The sequence below is a fragment of the Rhineura floridana genome, chromosome 22 (genome assembly GCF_030035675.1).
Source record: "Rhineura floridana isolate rRhiFlo1 chromosome 22, rRhiFlo1.hap2, whole genome shotgun sequence".
Taxonomy (NCBI): domain Eukaryota; kingdom Metazoa; phylum Chordata; class Lepidosauria; order Squamata; family Rhineuridae; genus Rhineura; species Rhineura floridana.
Window position 1 is genome coordinate 4,213,437 of NC_084501.1, and position 18,213 is coordinate 4,231,649.

At 45.7% G+C, this 18,213-nt stretch overlaps 1 protein-coding gene across 1 annotated transcript in view; it reads right to left on the reverse strand.

Annotated features, from left to right (window-relative positions):
* Positions 1-13,926, reverse strand: part of LOC133375148 (semaphorin-4A-like) — a 32,465-nt gene extending 18,539 nt beyond the window's left edge. The window contains exons 1-8 of the mRNA XM_061606713.1: positions 13,785-13,926; positions 11,907-12,067; positions 9,911-9,973; positions 7,090-7,188; positions 5,179-5,290; positions 3,313-3,420; positions 2,935-3,074; positions 656-825 (exon numbers count right to left, since the gene is read on the reverse strand). Of these exons, the coding sequence (XP_061462697.1) occupies positions 656-825; positions 2,935-3,074; positions 3,313-3,420; positions 5,179-5,290; positions 7,090-7,188; positions 9,911-9,973; positions 11,907-12,067; positions 13,785-13,881 (950 nt within the window). The 5' untranslated portion in view covers positions 13,882-13,926. The remainder of the gene's footprint in view (positions 1-655; positions 826-2,934; positions 3,075-3,312; positions 3,421-5,178; positions 5,291-7,089; positions 7,189-9,910; positions 9,974-11,906; positions 12,068-13,784) is intronic.
* Between the last annotated feature and the right edge of the window lie 4,287 nt (positions 13,927-18,213).

An 18,213-nucleotide genomic window follows, 5' to 3' on the forward strand; every position in this document is an offset into this window, starting at 1 on the left:
TTCTTGACAGTAAAGGCAGTTCGGCAATGGAACTGACTGCCTAGGGAGGTGGTGGGATCCCTTCACTGGATGTCTTCAAGCAGAGGCTGGACAGCTATCTGCGGGAGATGCTCTAGCTGTGGATTTCCTGCTGTGAGCAGGGGGCTGGACTCGATGGCCTACAAGGCCCCTTCCAACTCTAGGATTCTATGGAGAAACTTGTTGGTTTCACTTTCCGATTCTGGCTTTTCCAGTCTTAAAATCAGCTCACCACATTTCTACATCAGTTTCTTTTTGAAGTCCACATGAAAAATTGTCAGCATTTAGTGAAGATTCCTCCTAACATAAACAGTTTTCTGTGTAGTTTTGCCTAATATACATATGCAAACAAGTTGGCCCAATATAATTATTTTATGTATGCTGCTTTTGTTAATATTTGCATTTTTATGCACAGTTACCCTCATATATACATTTTGGTACAGATTTGTTTGGTTGGAGAACTGCGTCACAAAATTCAGATAGGTGCAAATTTCAAAGGATAGCTGAATTTCACTTCACATGCTGTTTGGGGAAGTGCAAATTAGGTAGGTAGGTTCCCATTAAAATATGAACCAAACCAAATTCCTATTCCGAGGGATACAAAATCTTTGGGTACAAAGGATTCTCGCAGTCTTACCACTGAGGAGTGAAGACACCATAGAAGATAGCACCATCTCCCTGATGTGGAACAGCAAAAATGTGTTGGATGACGGTATAAGGGAACTGCCCTGGCTGGGTGCAGGAGATATAAGCTTTCAGAAAGGTGGTCCATTTCCTCTGCAGCACCCTTTCTCCTCCAACATCATTCTGAAGAGGATGGAAAAGCAAGCATCAGTGACAAACCAGGGAGACTTAACCCCTTCCTCGCTTCCTCTTTCTTGGCCTTCAGTTAGCAGACTGATGCAGCCCTTTTAAGGAGCAGCCCCTGGGACTGTCTGGCAGCTCTTTGGGGATCATCTGATAGCTGCTGTTCTTTAACCATTAATCCCGTTGATTTTATCGTTTGCTTTGCAGTTTACTGCGTTATGTGATTTTGTACACTTCTGTCTTGATTTTAGTATGCTTGCAAGCTGCCTTGGAGGATTTTATAATGAAAACTGAACTATGATGATGATTCATTGTTATCAATGACCCAGTGATAAGAGCACAGGCCTTGTTCTCCTACCCAAGGTGCGAAGGGTGAAAGATTCATTCCCTTGAAAGTTAAGGTTTGCCATCTGCAGAGTGGACGCAGGTCCCAGGTTCAATCCCTGGTTGTTCCCTACATGCTTGTCCTGCTTGTGGGCTTCCCAGAAGCATCTAGTTGACCGCTGTGAGAAACAGCAGAATGGTGAAGTCACTGGATCAACCTTCCAAAGCTTGCAGCTCTCCAGATGTTGCTAGAAATGAACTCTCACCACTATGCCAAGTCGGGATGGCCGACAGGCGAGGATAATGGGAACTGTAGTCCAACAACACCTGCAGGGCATCCGGGCATTCTATTTAATTGCCATTAGTTGACTTAGCCTCTGTATACTTTGCCCAATACTTTCTTAAACAATCCAAAACTATTTGTTTTAGCTGGCAACCATCACATCTCATTGCAGTGAATTCTACAAATTCATTATGTACATGTGAAGAAGTCCTCTAATTTCTGTGCCCTGAATTTACATTAGGGTGACCCTGAAAATTCCAGTATTATGAGAGGGGGAGGAAAAATTGTTGGCTATCCACTATTTCCACCACTGTCTATAATGTAATAAACCTCTATCATGTCTCCCTGCCAAAATGCTTAACCTTTCCATTATTTTATTATTTATTTATTTATTATTTGATTTATGTCCCGCCCTTCCTCCGAGCAGGAGCCCAGGGCAGCAAACAGAAGCGCTAAAAACACATCAAAACAGACCTTAAAATACACCAAAACAAAACAACTTTAAAATGTTTTTTAAAAAGCTTTTAAAACATCTTTTTAAAAGGGTTAAAAAACATATTGTTTAAAAAAAGTATATTAAAAAGCAATTCCAACACAGACGCAGACTGGGATAAGGTCTCTACTTAAAAGGCTTGTTGAAAGAGGAAGGTCTTCAAAAGGCGCCAAAAAGATAACAGAGATGACGCCTGCCTAATATTTAAGGGGAGGGAATTCCACAGGGTCGGTGCCGCCACACTAAAGGTCCGTTTCCTATGTTGTGCGGAACGGACCTCCTGATAAGATGGTACATGCAGGAGGCCCTCACCTGCATAGCGCAGTGATCGACTGGGTATATAAGGGATAAGACAGTCTTTCAGGTATCCTGGTCCCAAGCTGTATAGGGCTTTGTACCCCAAAACTAGAACCTTGAACTTGGCCCGGTAGCAAATGGGCAGCCAGTGCAAACCTTTCAACAGCGGGTTGACATGTTGGCGATAACCCTGTCCCAGTGAGTGGTCTTGCCACTGCATTTTGCACCAGCTGCAGCTTCTGGACCAACTTCAAGGGCAGCCCCACATAGAGTACATTACAGTAATCCAGTCTGGAGGTTACCAGTGCATGGACAACAGAGGTCAGGCTATCCTGGTTCAGAAACGGCCGCAGCTGTCTTACCAGCTGAAGCTGGTAAAAGGCACTCCTAGCCACGGAGGTCATCTGGGCCTCTAGTGACAAAGATGGATCCAGGAGCACCCCCAGACCATGGACCTGCTCTTTCAGAGGGAGTACGACCCTATTATGTTACCATGATAATTAAAATTAAATTCTGGCTGCAGTTGCTTCCTGGGAAGCTCTCTTTCTCAATTCCAGACAAGTGAAGGCAAGAGACAGCCACTCTGTACATGTTCATGTATTGCTCCTTCAGACATTCAAAGGGTAAAAGCTTCACTGCAGAAAGGAGGTCCCAGGGCTGAGCCCAAGCAAGTCCCCGTTGAAAAGCTCCCTCGATTTTGGAAATGGCTCACCTTGCAGATGCGAGCCACCCTGGAAACGATCACATTCTCAAAGAAGTCAAACTCATTTGCAGTTTCCCGAAAGAAAAAATAGACTTTGTCATCATCTGGGGGGGTCGGGACATGGATGGAGGCCACAAAAGCTGCATCGCCTGGGAGGGGGGGAGCCACAAAAAGAGACCAGAAGTTAGAAGTTTGCCCTGCCGGTTCATGACCCAGCTGGCGAGAATCCCCGGGGAAGTCTCACTGCCTCTGGATGCATGTGCTAATCCTTTAACATATCAGTTGTCTAGGCCACCAGAATGTGGTGACTGGTGGGAGTTGCTGGATTCTAAATGGGGTGATTAAAGAACTTCCCCACCTCCCCCAGTGCCCGAGTTCTGCTCCTACCATGCATCCAGATATCTGTCTTCAAAGCTGTCCTGCTCCCCAGGGTACGAGTGATGACGGGCTCGTTCCCTAGAAAGTTGTTTGTGGTACCCGTGTAAAGTTCGCCATCTGCAAAGCAGAGACAGGACAGAAGATGATTACTTCCCCATCAGCTATCCCAGGAGCCAGGAAGAGCCAGTTTCAGGAGCATTTTTGCCCTGAGGTTGCCTTGCTAAAAATCTCATTAGTCCGTCTGCTTTGCTAAAATTGTTACCCTTCAGGATTCAGCTTCCTCCCCAGGGCCCCTAAAAGTTGGGAAGGGCACCTGCATGGGTCGGTGCAGTGCACAGCCCACAACTTCACACAGTGCAGCAGCTGAGGTATATTTTAAGCACACTGGAGGGCACTGTGTCACGTATCTTTGAACAATGACACCCTTCTGGTGTCTAAACTGGCAGGAGTTTAACTTCATTGGTTGATGAATATCCTGCCCTTCCAGAACACAGCAGGGAGACCAGAGCAGCCTTTCCCAGCCAGATGTTCTCCAGATGTTTTAGGTCAGCGGTTCCCAAACATTTCCCCCCATTGTTGTTGTTATGTGCCTTCAAATCGATTACGACTAATGGCAACCCTATGAATCAGCGACCTCCAAGAGCATCTGTCATGAACCACCCTGTCAGGGGCATCACTAGGGTGGTGCGGCAGGTGCGGGCTGCACTGGGTGACACCACCAGACGGGGGTGACACCCAGAGCCGCCCCCCCAGGCACCGCCTAGGCACCAACAAGAGTCTTCGCGTGGCGCACTGGCTGCTTTCCTCGGCTGTTAGAAGGTGGAAGCGGCGGCAGACAACTTGGAGGTGGCGCGCTCCCGGGCCCTGTCGTTCAGCCGCGCGCTCCTAGAGGCCGCCTAGAGTCTGAGAGAGAAGGCGCTGCGGGCCGCACCGGGTGACACCAACCCTAGTGATGCCACTGCACCCTGTTTAGATCTTGTAAGTTCAGGTCTGTGGCTTCCTTTTTGGAATCAGTCCATCTCTTGTTTGGCCTTCCTCTTTTTCTACTCCCTTCTGTTTTTCCCAGCATGATTGTTTTTTCTAGTGAATCGGGTCTTCTCATTATGTGACCAAAGTATGATATCCTCAGTTTCATCGTTTTAGCTTCTAGTGACAGTTCTGGTTTAATTTGTTCTAACACCCAATGATTTGTTTTTTTTGCAGTCCATGGTATGAGCAAAGCTCTCCTCCAGCACCACATTTCAAATGAGTTGATTTTTCTCTTATCCGCCTTTTTCACATTTCCCCCCATGCACCACTTGAAACTTGTGCAGGGCCTTGGCAGACCACTTAGTGCCTGTCATAGCGTGCTAGATGCTGAATGACTTTAAACTGTATGTTTGTTGCTTCTTTAATTTCTTAGGTATTGCATTTTCTTTTAATATAATAATTTGTGTATGGTAATACAATCAAATACAATATTAGAAATAAAAGGAATGAAAAAGAATTAAGATAATACGAATCTTCAATGTGATGGATGTGCCGTTTCCTGTCTTCAGCCACATTCATGGGCTACCTGATGAAGCTCATCAACCACTGGTGGCCCACGCATCGCCGGTTGGGATCCCCTGCTTTAGACTATAACTCCCCTCAGCCCTAGATATCAGAGCTGGTGGGAGTTGTAGTCCAAAACATCTGGAAGGTGGGACTAGAGCCTTCAGCAATGACAGGAAAGTGGGTCAGGCAATGATCCCTGCTAGGAGAAGTGGGGTGTTGCAAGGGTGCCTCTGTCTTCTCCTCTGAAATGTTGGAGGGGGCATTGGGGTGGTGTTAACATTCGACTTCCAAGGAAGTGGATTCCCACCCCCCACTTTCCAGATTCAATTGAGGACTCACCGAGGAGGATTGCTGTGCTGTGATGTTGAGGGTCGTAGGGGGAGATACCCTTCCCGTTCAGAAGGAGGGGGGCGCCTTCTATGCCAGTTGCCAGAGTAAATGTTTTTAGGTCCTAGCAAGGCAGAGAAGGAAAAGGAAAAAGGGAAAAGGGAAACAGAACATCTTGGAGAGTGTCCTTCAGAAACCACAAGCCGTCAAAATGTGAACCATCCCTACTCACTGCACAATCTGGGAAACATCATTTGTTGCTAACATCATTTTGCATAATATCTATTGCATTTTGAGCCTGAGCTCTCTCTACCTTGTGAGGTGGGGTAGGCCATGAGAGAGCGTGCTGCTGGTTCAGGGATGTCAACCAGGCAGTGGTTCAGTGGGCTTTGTGGCTGGATGGGATTCAAACCGAGATCTTCCCACTTAAGGTCCAGTGCTTGAGCCACTACACTGCCACATGGCCTCTGTGTATGGAAAATGGTAAGACTGCACATTCTGAGAATCAACTGAACTCTTATTGTTATCCCCACATTGCAGATGGGGGAACTGTGGCTGAGTGAAAATGATTTCATGGCAGAATGAGATTTGAAATGGGGACTTCCAGACTCATGGCTCAGTTTCTTTTAATCAATGGGCTATGCCAACTCTCATGAGAACCAATCATACCATTCACCACAGTTGGCCCTATGGAACAAGCCAGCCATTTGGCCTCCTGGGGCAGTTCTATTTAGGGGTCCTGTGCAGCAGCATGGAAATCCAAGGGGTACTTTCTTGCCACGAAGGATACAGAGACACAACATGCCGTTCAATTCTGCCCACCCATCCCCAACATCTCTACAAGTGGTCCTGAGACATCCCTTCCCATTGACTCCAGTGTGCTTTGGGAACAGAGAGAGGTGATTTTGGCAGATTAAGCAGAAAGCAGGCATTATTTTATAAGGGCAAAAGAACCTGCTGGATCAGGCAAATGGCCCATCTAGTCCAGCGTCCTGTTCTGACCAGGGCCTATGAGAAGACAACAGCAACTCTCCCTAACTGCCCCGATTGTGGAGGTAGAACATAGCAATTGTGGCTAATAACTGGACTCCTTCTGGAGGAAAGGCAAGATAAAAATTGAATAAATTTTCCTCCATGGATTTGTCTAATCCTCATGTGAGGCTATCCAAGTTGGTGGCCATCGCTACTTCTGGGAGGGAATCCCATAGTTTCTACTGTATGTGCTGTATAAAGGACTTTCTTTCATCTGTCCCGAATCTTCCAACATTCAGCTTTATTGAAATCTGCATGAATTTGCATGGGAGAAAAAGCTACAGTAATGAACATAACAAAGGCATTCTCTCTTTTTAGTCTAGCCTTCTGCATGTTTTGGACTACAGCTCCCATCAGCTGGCTGGGGCTGATGGGAACTGGAGTCCAAAATGTCCGTGCTGGCTGGGGCTGATGGGAGTTGTAGTGCAAAACATCTGGAGTGCACCAGGTCCGGGAAGGCTGTTTTAGATGATGTGTACCTGTGTAATACACAGAAGAGGTTTTCCCAAATTTCAAAGAGACTGCAGTCTCCGAGGCACTCATGACCTCATCTCAGAAAGAGGCATCCCCAGGATGTGGTAAAGAGCAGAGAATGCTTCTTCCACATGTAGATTTTTAGGCACATACAAAATAATCAACACTTTAAAAAGAAGAAATGCTTCCTGCTTAAGCAGGGTTTGTTTTTGTCAATCAAAAGAGTGTTTAATCCAGGGGTAGCCAATGTGGTACCCTCCAGATGTTGTTGGACCATAACTCCTATTAGCCCCAGCCAACTTGGCTAATGGTCAGAAGGGATGGAAGTTGGTCCAACAACTAGCAGAGGGCACCATCTTGGCTACACCTGGCTTAATCCAAACTTGTTCGCCTTCCTCTCCCACCCCAGGAACTCACTATGTAAGTGCAGGTAGGGCTGAAAGCGTACGTCCCGCAGGTGTAAAGGTGCATCTCGTTCAGCTGCACCAGGACACGGATAAAATTGAAACATTCTGTCTGGGGAGATGAAGAGAACAAAAACAGGATTCCGCTTTCATTTACATTTGTATCCCAGAGAAGGTTTACGCTGTGAGGTTGTCAAAAAGCACAACTATGCCCCACAGTGTAAAGGACGCATGAACAACCAACCCCTCTCCTGCTCTGCTGCCATCCTGCGTGCAAGGTCAAATGGATTCTTGATGGATTTAAAAGGTAATAGGTCTATTTATTTAGTTAAGATAATTTGCATGGGCAGCTAGATAATTGTAGACTCTGGACCTAAAGGTGTTGCTGTAGTATTACCTCACTTCAAAATATGGCAAGTCATCTCTGCTGGGTTTGGGGAACCTCCTGCACTTGCCTGGACTTCTGCCCTAAAGTTCTGCCCTGATGGCACATAGAATCATAGAATAGTAGAGTTGGAAGGGGCCTGTAAGGCCATCCAGTCCAACCCCCTGCTCAACGCAGGAATCCAAATCAAAGCATTCCTGACAGATGGCTGTCTGTGAATAGAATCATAGAGTAGTAGAGTTGGAAGGGGCCTGTAAGACCATCCAGTCCAACCCCCTGCTCAACGCAGGAATCCAAATCAAAGCATTCCTGACAGATGGCTGTCTGTGAATAGAATCATTGAATAGTAGAGTTGGAAGGGGCCTGTAAGGCCATCCAGTCCAACCCCCTGCTCAACGCAGGAATCCAAATCAAAGCATTCCTGACAGATGGCTGTCTGTGAATAGAATCATTGAATAGTAGAGTTGGAAGGGGCCTATAAGGCCATCCAGTCCAACCCCCTGCTCAATGCAGGAATCCAAATCAAAGCATTCCTGACAGATGGCTGTCTGTGAATAGAATCATTGAATAGTAGAGTTGGAAGGGGCCTATAAGGCCATCCAGTCCAACCCCCTGCTCAATGCAGGAATCCAAATCAAAGCATTCCTGACAGATGGCTGTCTGTGAATAGAATCATTGAATAGTAGAGTTGGAAGGGGCCTACAAGGCCATCAAGTCCAACCCCCTGCTCAATGCAGGAATCCAAATCAAAGCATTCCTGACAGATGGCTGTCTGAATAGAATCATTGAATAGTAGAGTTGGAAGGGGCCTATAAGACCATTCAGTCCAACCCCCTGCTCAATGCAGGAATCCAAATCAAAGCATTCCTGACAGATGGCTGTCTGTGAATAGAATCATTGAATAGTAGAGTTGGAAGGGGCCTACAAGGCCATCGATTCTAACCACCTGCTCAATGCAGGAATCCAAGTCAAAGCATTCCCGACAGATGGCTGTCCAGCTGCCTCTTGAAGGCCTCCAGTGTCAGAGAGCCCACTACCTCTCTAGGTAATTGATTCCATTGTCGTATGGCTCTAAAAGTTAGGAAGTTTTTTTTGATGTCCAGTCAAAATTTGGCTTCCGGCAACTTGAGCCCATTATTCCGTGTCCTGCACTCTGGGACGATCGAGAAGAGATCCCGGCCCTCCTCTATGTGACAACCTTTCATGCACTTGAAGAGTGCCATCATGTCTCCCCTCAGTCTTCTCTTCTCCAGGCGAAACATGCCCAGTTCTTTCAGTCTCTCCTCATAGGGCTTTGTTTCCAGTCCCCTGATCATCTTTGTTGCCCTCCTCTGAACCCGTTCCAGTCTGTCTGCATCCTTCTTGAAGTGCAGAGACCAGAACTGGATGCAGTATTCAAGATGAGGCCTAACCTGTGCTGAATAGAGGGGAACTAGTACTTCACGCGATTTGGAAACTATACTTCTGTGAAGCTCAAAAGGAATCTTACATGCATATAAAGAAAATCGGATACACAGAAACTGAAAATAGAGCATTGGATCCTTCTATGAGGATCAGGGGACTAGAAACAAAGCCTTGTGAGCAGAGAGTGAAAGAACTGGGCATGTTTAGCCTGGAGAAGACCGAGGGGAGATATGATAGCACTCTTCAAGTACATGAAAGGTTGTCACATAGAGGAGGGCCGGGATCTCTTCTCGATCTTCCCAGAGTGCAGGACACGGAATAATGGGCTCAAGTTGCAGGAAGCCAGATTTTGACTGAACATCAGGAAAAACTTCCTACCTGTTAGAGCCATACGACAATGGAACCAATGACCTAGAGAGGTGGTGTGCTCTCCGACACTGGAGGCATTCAAGAGGCAGCTGGACAGCCATCTGTCGGGAATGCTTTGATTTGGATTCCTGCATTGAGCAGGGGGTTGGACTTGATGGCCTTGTAAGCCCCTTCCAACTCTACAATTCTATGATTCTATACTCCTTCTGGGGATGTGTGGGAGACCCTCAGCAAAAAATGGGTTAAGCTCCATTGCCACTGTGATGTGCTGTTGGAGAATATATGGAAGTGCAAGGAAACCAGATGGAATCAAGAGAATATTCAGGAAGAGGCATCTTCCAGAGAAAAACGTCTTTGAGGTAATGTCCAATGGATTTTTAAAAATGGGGAAAACCCCAGTTGAAAAAGGAACCAATTGAAAAATATGGTCAAATAGAAAGAACAGTGCCACTCATCCACAAGACGCTGCCTGTATGCCCCCAGAAGGAGCATTCACATGAAGTATCCAATGCTCTGGAAGCGTGCAGGAGCCTTCAGTAAACTATAGGATGTGCCCAAATTGCCCTTTCTAATCTGTGTTAGGGGCCCCAAAGAAATCACAGTTTTAGGGCCACATTAACTATCCGTCCGTCCGTCCATCCAGGAGTTAACACATCCCTAATTCCCACTGTGTTACCTTTATGTTTTTGCTCTTGAGGGCACATTCATTCTTTTTCACAGCTGTGGGGCTCCACTCTACCTATGAGAGGAAAGTGGGGAGACAACCGCTTCAGAGAAGGGGGAGCGGGAAACAGCCTTACATTGATTCATCTGGGGAGATGAAAGGCAAAGCCGAATTTCTGTTTTTATAATACAGTTTTTACATTGTATCTTTATTTTATTTTATTTTATTACATTTTTAGACCGCCCTATAGCAATAAGCTCCCAGGGCGGTGTACAGCATAATAAAACAGGTTAAAATACAAGTAAATATATTAAATACAATGTAAATACAATACACAATAAAACATAATTAAAAATTTTCAATTTTAAATTCAAATTTTAATTTTTTTTAAAAATTTTGGTTTTATGATACTCCTTTACTGTTTTTATATGGTATCTTTGATACCACTTGGTGATTTTTAAATATTAGATGATTTAAAAATGCTTTAAAACAGCCTTTCCCAAACTTTGGGTCCCCAGATGTTGCTGCGACTACAATTCCCATCATTCCTGACCATTGGCCATGCTGGCTGGGGCTGATTAGGGTTGTAGTCTAGCTGTATCTGGGGACCCAAAGGTTGGGAAAAGCTTCTTTAAAATAAATAAATGAATAAGATTGCTTCTATTTACCAGAGACAGTCTCTATATTCTGGTCCCTGATAAAACACTGACTTTGTTGAATATAAATGCCAAAGCATGATTTGGAGCTATGGGGCTGACCCCCTTTGCTTCCATGCTATAGGGATAGATGAATCTGTCAGTTTTGGTTTCTCTCAGTTTGTTTTTCCAATCTTAAATTTAGTTCTCCAAATTCTACATCAGTTTTGTTTTAAAGTCCTCCCCCAAATTTGTCAGCATCTTGCTGCACGTTTCTCTCTATACTATATTTGCACTATTCTGTCATCGCTCTGTAATTCACATGGCCACCAACAGATGGTGCTAAGCCTATAAACTACAGTGAGATGACAATAGGGAGGAAGGAGAGGCAGGATGGGGCATGGAGTGAAGGAGAAAAGGGGGCTGAGACAGAAGAGAAAGAGGTGGGGTAAGAGAGGAGAGAGAAACTACAGGGATTGCTCCATTTGCTTAGGTGTTGACTGCCTGCAGACACATGTAGCTGATTGGTGGGCAGATGCTTTGTCCCAGAGAAGGACTTCCTTAATTCTCAGAGGGGAGAAGAGTTTGCTCAGTATGGTGTGTGTACATGCATGCACATGAGATGAAGAGAAGTATTTGTGATCTGTATGTGCGTGCATGAGAGAGATAGAAAGAATGTATGTATGCTTGTGTGTCTGGGAGGGATGTGTGTTCTGTGTGTGTGCGATCATGAAAAAGACAGAAGAATTTTTTTGCAAACAATTTTATTATAAATTGTGTATGTTTTCATTACCATATACCTTTTTGCACACAATTCCCCTGATACACATGTTTTGTACATATTTTTGGTTAGAGAAAACTGCATTGCTAAATTCAGTGAAATGTGAGTTTTGAAGAATTCAATATGCATACTGTTTTCCAAAGTGTGGTTTTAGGTAAGTTCACATTAAACGGCAGGATAGACTGAATTTCTTTTCCACGTCTAATATGCTCCCCCTCTCTTCTCCCCTCCTGCTTTCTGCCAAAATTGATTATTCCTGGAGTGATCAGAGCACAGCCACAGGAGGACTATAAACCAACTTCAGGCTTAGCTTCTTTCAAACCTAGTTTGGGCTGTCTAGTGGCAAACTGTGATTCGATCATATCAGGAAGTAACCTGGTTTGGCAGAGGAGGGAAATATGAAGAACTCTGGAGCATGTGTAGAAGTAATACCACTTTTAGAATGCATCCCAACATCTCCCCAAAAGCAGATGGAGGGAAAGGACTGTCATCTAGAAGAGGGTGGGCGGTCACCCTAATCAGACTACCACTCCAGGCCTTTCCCCTCACTTTCCGCAGCACCTCCTTTCCTGGATCCACATTTCCCACTCACCTCAGCCTTAAGCCTGATGGAAGGAGCGCTACCGATGTCGAGGGCAAGGATAGCATCTCTGGCTCCCACATAGAGAGTTACCCCATCTTTACTCATGAGGAAAGTGTGGTAACCCTGAACCCCCTTTCGCTGGAATGAGAAAACTATTCGTCTGGGGTCCCCTGAGAGAGAAAAAGAGTGTTAGGTACATTTTCAGCCAAAATTTGCCAACTCATTGGGGGAGGGGAAGAGGAAAGGCAACCTGGTCTACTCTTAACTGGCATTATACAGGTAAAGTTGGGGTACATAAATAAGAAATGAGGTATGGGCATGGATATACTTTGTTAGCCACATTCTTCTAGATGTGATGGGAGTGTCAGGTTGTCCATTCCTTTTCACTGTGTGTTTCCAGGAGATCTCCACTACAATATGTCAAACAAATCCCCACAAATCCCGTTAGCGTTGTTTATTTATTTTATTTATTAAATTTATATACCGCCCGACTAGCAATAGCTCTCTGGGCGGTGAACATAAAACAGCATAAAAATACAATGAATAACAAAATAATACTAAAATACAATCAACAATCCAATACAATAAACATTTTAAAAAGTAAATCAGTGTAACTTAAAATGCTTCAGAGAATAGGAAGGTTTTGACCTGGCGCCGGAAGGAGAGCAGAGTCGGCGCCAGGCGTACTTCCTCGGGGAGACTGTTCCATAGTTCGGGGGCCACCACTGAGAAGGCCCTAGATCTTGTCATCACCCTCCGGGCCTCCCTGTGAGTTGGAACCCGGAGGAGGGCCTTCGTAGCAGAACGTAGTGCACGGGCCGGTTCATATCGGAAGTTCATATCGGATTTCCCCTGAGGACAAGTCACCCACGAGAGCTTAATTCTTTTTCTTGTGGTGGCAGTAAAATTGGAGACGGCCTACCGTTGCAGAGCTAGGTCTCCATTTACAGTCAATGGGTGGCAGAGCAAAATGTGGGCATTGGCACTATCTGAGGAGCTAGCAGAGTAGATTGTCTATATCATGTGACCTTGGCTGGGTGTGTAGATACAGCCTAAAATTATATTCTTGCCATGAATCTCCCCCTTAAAATGTAAGCATCACTCCTCTAGTTCTTTCTCTATGGATTCTACAACGAAATTTACTTTTTGCTGAAAACTATCACCAACCTCCCGTGATTTTGAGCTTCCCCCTACTGAATAAATCTCACCAATCCATTGGGCTGCTAATACCTGTCCTGGAGCAGCTGACTTTTTTCAGTGTGTTTCCTGTAGAAACAAAATATCCAGTTTATCATTCTTGAGAACATTTAAAATGTGGCACCCTTTAATTGGTTCCCTAAGAACATAAGAACATAAGAAGAGCCTGCTGGATCAGGCCAGTGGCCCATCTAGTCCAGCATCCTGTTCTCACAGTGGCCAACCAGGTGCCTGGGGGAAGCCCGCAAGCAGGACCCTAGCGCAAGAACACTCTCCCCTCCTGAGGCTTCCGGCAACTGGTTTTCAGAAGCATACTGCCTCTGACTAGGGTGGCAGAGCACAGCCATCACCGGTAGTAGCCATTGACATTGACATTAAACATTGTCATTGACATTGACTCTGACATTAAACATTTTACCCTTGAAATATGTCATTTTCCTTCACACTTTTGTAACACCTTAATAGCCTTTTTGACCCCCCACAGTATCCCATGCATATGTAACACGATCAGTCGTGACCACATCAGATCTACCAAATTTATGCTTACATTGATAGCTGTGCAATCAAGGAATTTACTCTGAGCCCAGATTTACCTTTCCCCTTCCAAATCTCACTAGTCTCATTTGAGGCCACCTTTCAGTATCTCCCTAGTTCATGACTGCTGTCTCTGTCCTCCTGTGTGTCACTCACCTTTCTGGAGCATTAACCTTGGCATCACATCTGTGGCCAGAGTGACCACAAACATGAAGAGAGCCCCCAAGAGGTAGGAGGACTGTCTGGGCTTCATGGCTGGTTATCGGCAGATGGTAGCTGGGATCCCTGAGAATGGCAGCTGACCCATCGGCTGTCAAGAAATGCAGAAGAAGGGAGAAATCGCTAAAACATGTTGTTACACTCCTGAATGCATCTTTGTCATTCAAGGCCTAAGCGACGTTTGTAGCAACGAGTCCCTTTTAACAGCTTTGTCTGGTACTCCAGCTATGACTGTATCTGTACTGGGATAGCCTGGCCACTGTAGCCCATGCACTGGTAACTTCAAGACTGCCTTACTGCAACCCACTTTATATGGGGCTGTCCTCGGGCCTGGTCCAGAAGCGCCATCTAATGCAGAATGCAGCGGTCAGACTGCTGTTGGGGGCAGATGCCAACACCAAGTGAAATCTCTGCTAAAATATGTGTATGGGCTGCCCATATGCTACCAGGCCAAGTTCATGATTCTTGCACTAATATACAAAGACCTGAACAACTTAGGTCTCAGGTCACATCCACACCAGACATTTATTCCACTTTGTTTAAAGCCATGACTGTTTTGCTTCCCCCAAAGAATCCTGAAAAGTGTGGTTTGTAAAGGGTGCTGAGCATGATTAGGAGACTCCTATTCCCCTGACAGAGCTCCAGTGGCCAGAGCGGTTTAACAGTCAGCTGTTCTGATTGAAGCTCTGTGAGGGGAACAGAGCAACTCTCAGCACCCTTCACTAACTACACTTCCCAGGATTCTTTGGGAGAAGCCATGACTGTCAAAAAAGTGAAATAACAGTCTGGTGTGGATGTGGCCAGGGACAGCTTTGGTTTCAATTTGGGTGGGAGGCTACATGTGCCTGCTGTAGAACAAAAAGGTGGAGGAAACCCTGAAAAAGAATGATATTGTTCACAGTGTTTTCCTTTTCATAGAATCATAGAGTTGGAAGGGGCCTTGTAGGCCATCGAGTCCAACCCCCTGCTCACAGCAGGAAATCCACAGCTAGAGCATCTCCCGCAGATAGCTGTCCAGCCTCTGCTTGAAGACATCCAGCGAAGGGGATCCCACCACCTCCCTAGGCAGTTGGTTCCATTGCCGAACTGCCCTTACTGTCAAGAAGTTCCTTCTAATGTCCAATCTGAATCTACGCTCCTGCAACTTAAAACCGTTAGACCTAGTCCTACCCTCTGGGGCAGCAGTGAACAAATCTGTACCCTCCTCTATGTGACAGCCCTTCAGGTACTTAAAGAGTGTAATCATGTCACCCCTCAGCCTTCTCTTCACCAGACTGAACATGCCAAGTTCCTTCAACCTTTCCTCATAAGACTTGTTCTCCATACCAGCTATCATCCTCATTGCCGTCTTCTGAACCCGCTCTATCTTGTCTATATCTTTCTTAAAATGAGGCTTCCAGATGAGGCCTGACTAATGCAGAATATAGTGGGACTATTACTTCCCTCAACCGGGAAACTATAGCTCTGTTTATGCATCCCAAGACCACGTTTGCCTTTTTTGCCGCAGCATCACACTGCTGGGTCATGTTCAACTTGCGATCCACTACAATTCCAAGGTCCTTCTCACACGCACTACTGCTAAGCCGGGTATTTCCCATCCTGTACCCATGCATTTTGTTTTTGTGGCCTAAATGCAGAATCCTGCATTTGTCTTTATTGAATGTCATTTCATTAATGTCAGCCCAATTTTCTAGTCTATCCAGGTCCCTTTGGATTTTATTCCTGTCTTCCATTGTGTTAGCTATCCCTCCCAGTTTCATATCATCCGCAAACTTCATAAGGCTTCCCTCCACCCCATCATCTAAGTCATTGATAAAAATGTTGAAGAGTATCTGCCCCAGGACAGAACCCTGTGGCACTCCACTCGAAACCTCCTTCCAGTCCGAAGCAGAGCCACCGACGACCACTCTTTGAGTACGGTTTTCCAACCAGTTGTGAATCCACCTGACAGTATTTCCATGTAGTCTGCATTTGACGAGTTTGCTAATCAAAAGGTCGTGGGGGACTTTGTCAAATGCTTTGCTGAAATCTAGATAGATGACATCTACAGCATTTCCACCATCTACTAGGCTAGTGACCCGATCAAAAAAAGAGATGAGAAAGGAAAGGGGCTTCCCCTCTGCCCAAATTTTTTTTCTAGAAATATAAATGACTTAAATAAATAAATACTGTGTCTCCGACTTATGTGAAACAAGAAAGTTGTGTCCGTTTTATTGTTAAAAAAGTATTCGTTGAGGGGGGCAGGGACATTTGGGGGAAAGGGAGATAAGAAGGTGGGGAAGCCATCTGCCTGTATTGTACTTTCCAGCCGTGGTAAAAACAACAACAATAATTTAATAATAATTGACAAGGAGACTTGGCAGGCACCAAGCAGGTGTCCCACGGTGCCTATAGGCAACACTCGGGGTATCGCAGAAATAAGTTCTATGGCATCTTAAAGGCAACCAGTTTTTCTGGCGATGGGAGCTTATGTCAGAGGCCCCCACTGGGCTGGCCTCCTTCAGGAAGCAGGGGGGATGTAACTTGAATAGCAAAAATCATCATCATCATTTCCTCTTCTCTATGAAAAGTTTGAAAACCCTAAATTTGCAAGCGTCTGAGATTCTGGATGGATTTAGAAGAGTAGATATATGTAAGTCCCCCAGATAATGTCACTTATTTATTTTGAAGATTTATAATCCCCTTGTCAACTAAAATGAGTCCTCAAAGTGGAGAACTTAGCAACACCCTCGAGAAGGAAAAATAAATCAATATTAAGAGAACAAAGCAGATAACAAATCAAAGTATGTACACTGAAGTATGTGTGGGTAAAAAAACCCCTGTACACCTGCAGGAAAGTAAATCACCATCACTTAGAACACAGCTTCTGATGGAGGCCAGAAGCATTTCCAAAGGGGGGGCCAGAACCTGCTGCTTTGGGAATCAAGGGAAGTCTTTGGTGCAACACCTCCCGAGCATCCATGACATGTCTTTTCCCTCTTCCCCCAGCCTCCCTTGCCCTTTTCTCTCTGCATCTCTTGGTCCACTGCTGCCTCCTTTCCCCAGTTCCCCAAATCTCATCTGCTTATCTTCCCCAGGCTCAATGGCCATGAGATCTTCTCCGCCTCCACCTACCCTTCCTTCAGCCTCCACCTTCTTTGCCTTCTGCCTCCTTTGTCCCTCCCCCCCCATTGCAGGAGTCCTTGCTCTGACCTCTGTCACTAAGCCCCATTCCTTTGGTGCTTGTCTTGTCTGTGACATCAACACTGTTCAGCCAATGAGAGCACCAGAGAAGAGAACCAATGACGAATGTTTTAAAAAGTTTTTGAAGCTTCACCACACATGCGCATCTCTCCAAATTAAAATAAATAAATAATCAAGCTGATCAACCTCAGTCGTGTCACAAACATTTGGCTTGTTTTAACCAAATATTTCTGGGAAGACACTCCTCAGCTAGAAGGACCAGCATAAAACTTTTGAAAACAAAATGAAACCTGCCTGAATTTGGCAAACCCCTTTTTCACGGGCCATTCTTGAACCAATGGAGGCAGGTCCAGTGCTTAGAGACGGAACTGCCTGGGTACAAAAAGAGAGGTCAGGGGGCAAGGAGACCTCGGGCATGCGGCTAGATGAGGTTACATGAATGAGTTGAATAACCACGGCTCTTTGCTCCAAGTGGGAGGTTACTGGAGGCAAGGGGTGACAGAGTGAACTGAGCGACAGCAGCAACAGGCACACGCCCCGTGTCACCAGCAATCAGCTGGCGATCTTCCACACCTAGAGCAGGGACACAGCAAGGGTCCAACCCCTAACAAACAAGACAGAGTGTGGCACACGTCCAATGACACTACAACAAGATTATCCACAACTATGTAAGGTACAGATGGGCAGCGGACAAATCCTGACACATTTGGTAGTCATTTAAGGGAAACAACAGGCGAGGTCATGAACTTAAACAAGGGACAAATATGCACCCAACAGAGCGTCCGTGCTGAGCAGACAAACATGGCGTTTACGTCATTCACTGCCCTTGGAAAGACACACCAGAGGGCAGTCAAGGGGAGATGCAGGCAGGAAGCCAGGCATCCTCAGGGATGCACCCTGAGCCTCCAGACGAGAGGACCAAAGGATGGCAGCGAAAAGGTGTCATCGGTCTGGAAGTGGGTGAGCTGTTAAAAGACCCGCACACCTTAAAGGCTATGTTCGATGTTCAGTTCAGTTCAATTATTTAAAAGAGAGGGGATACAACAATATGAAAGAACCACTAGATATGGCCTGAGAGGGCTGTGCTTCCAGGGAAAAACCAGGAAGCAGTGAAGAGGGAGGCTCATAACTTTCCGCTTGAGGAGCGACAGGCCGCAGACCCAGAGAACACTGCAAAGCCTTA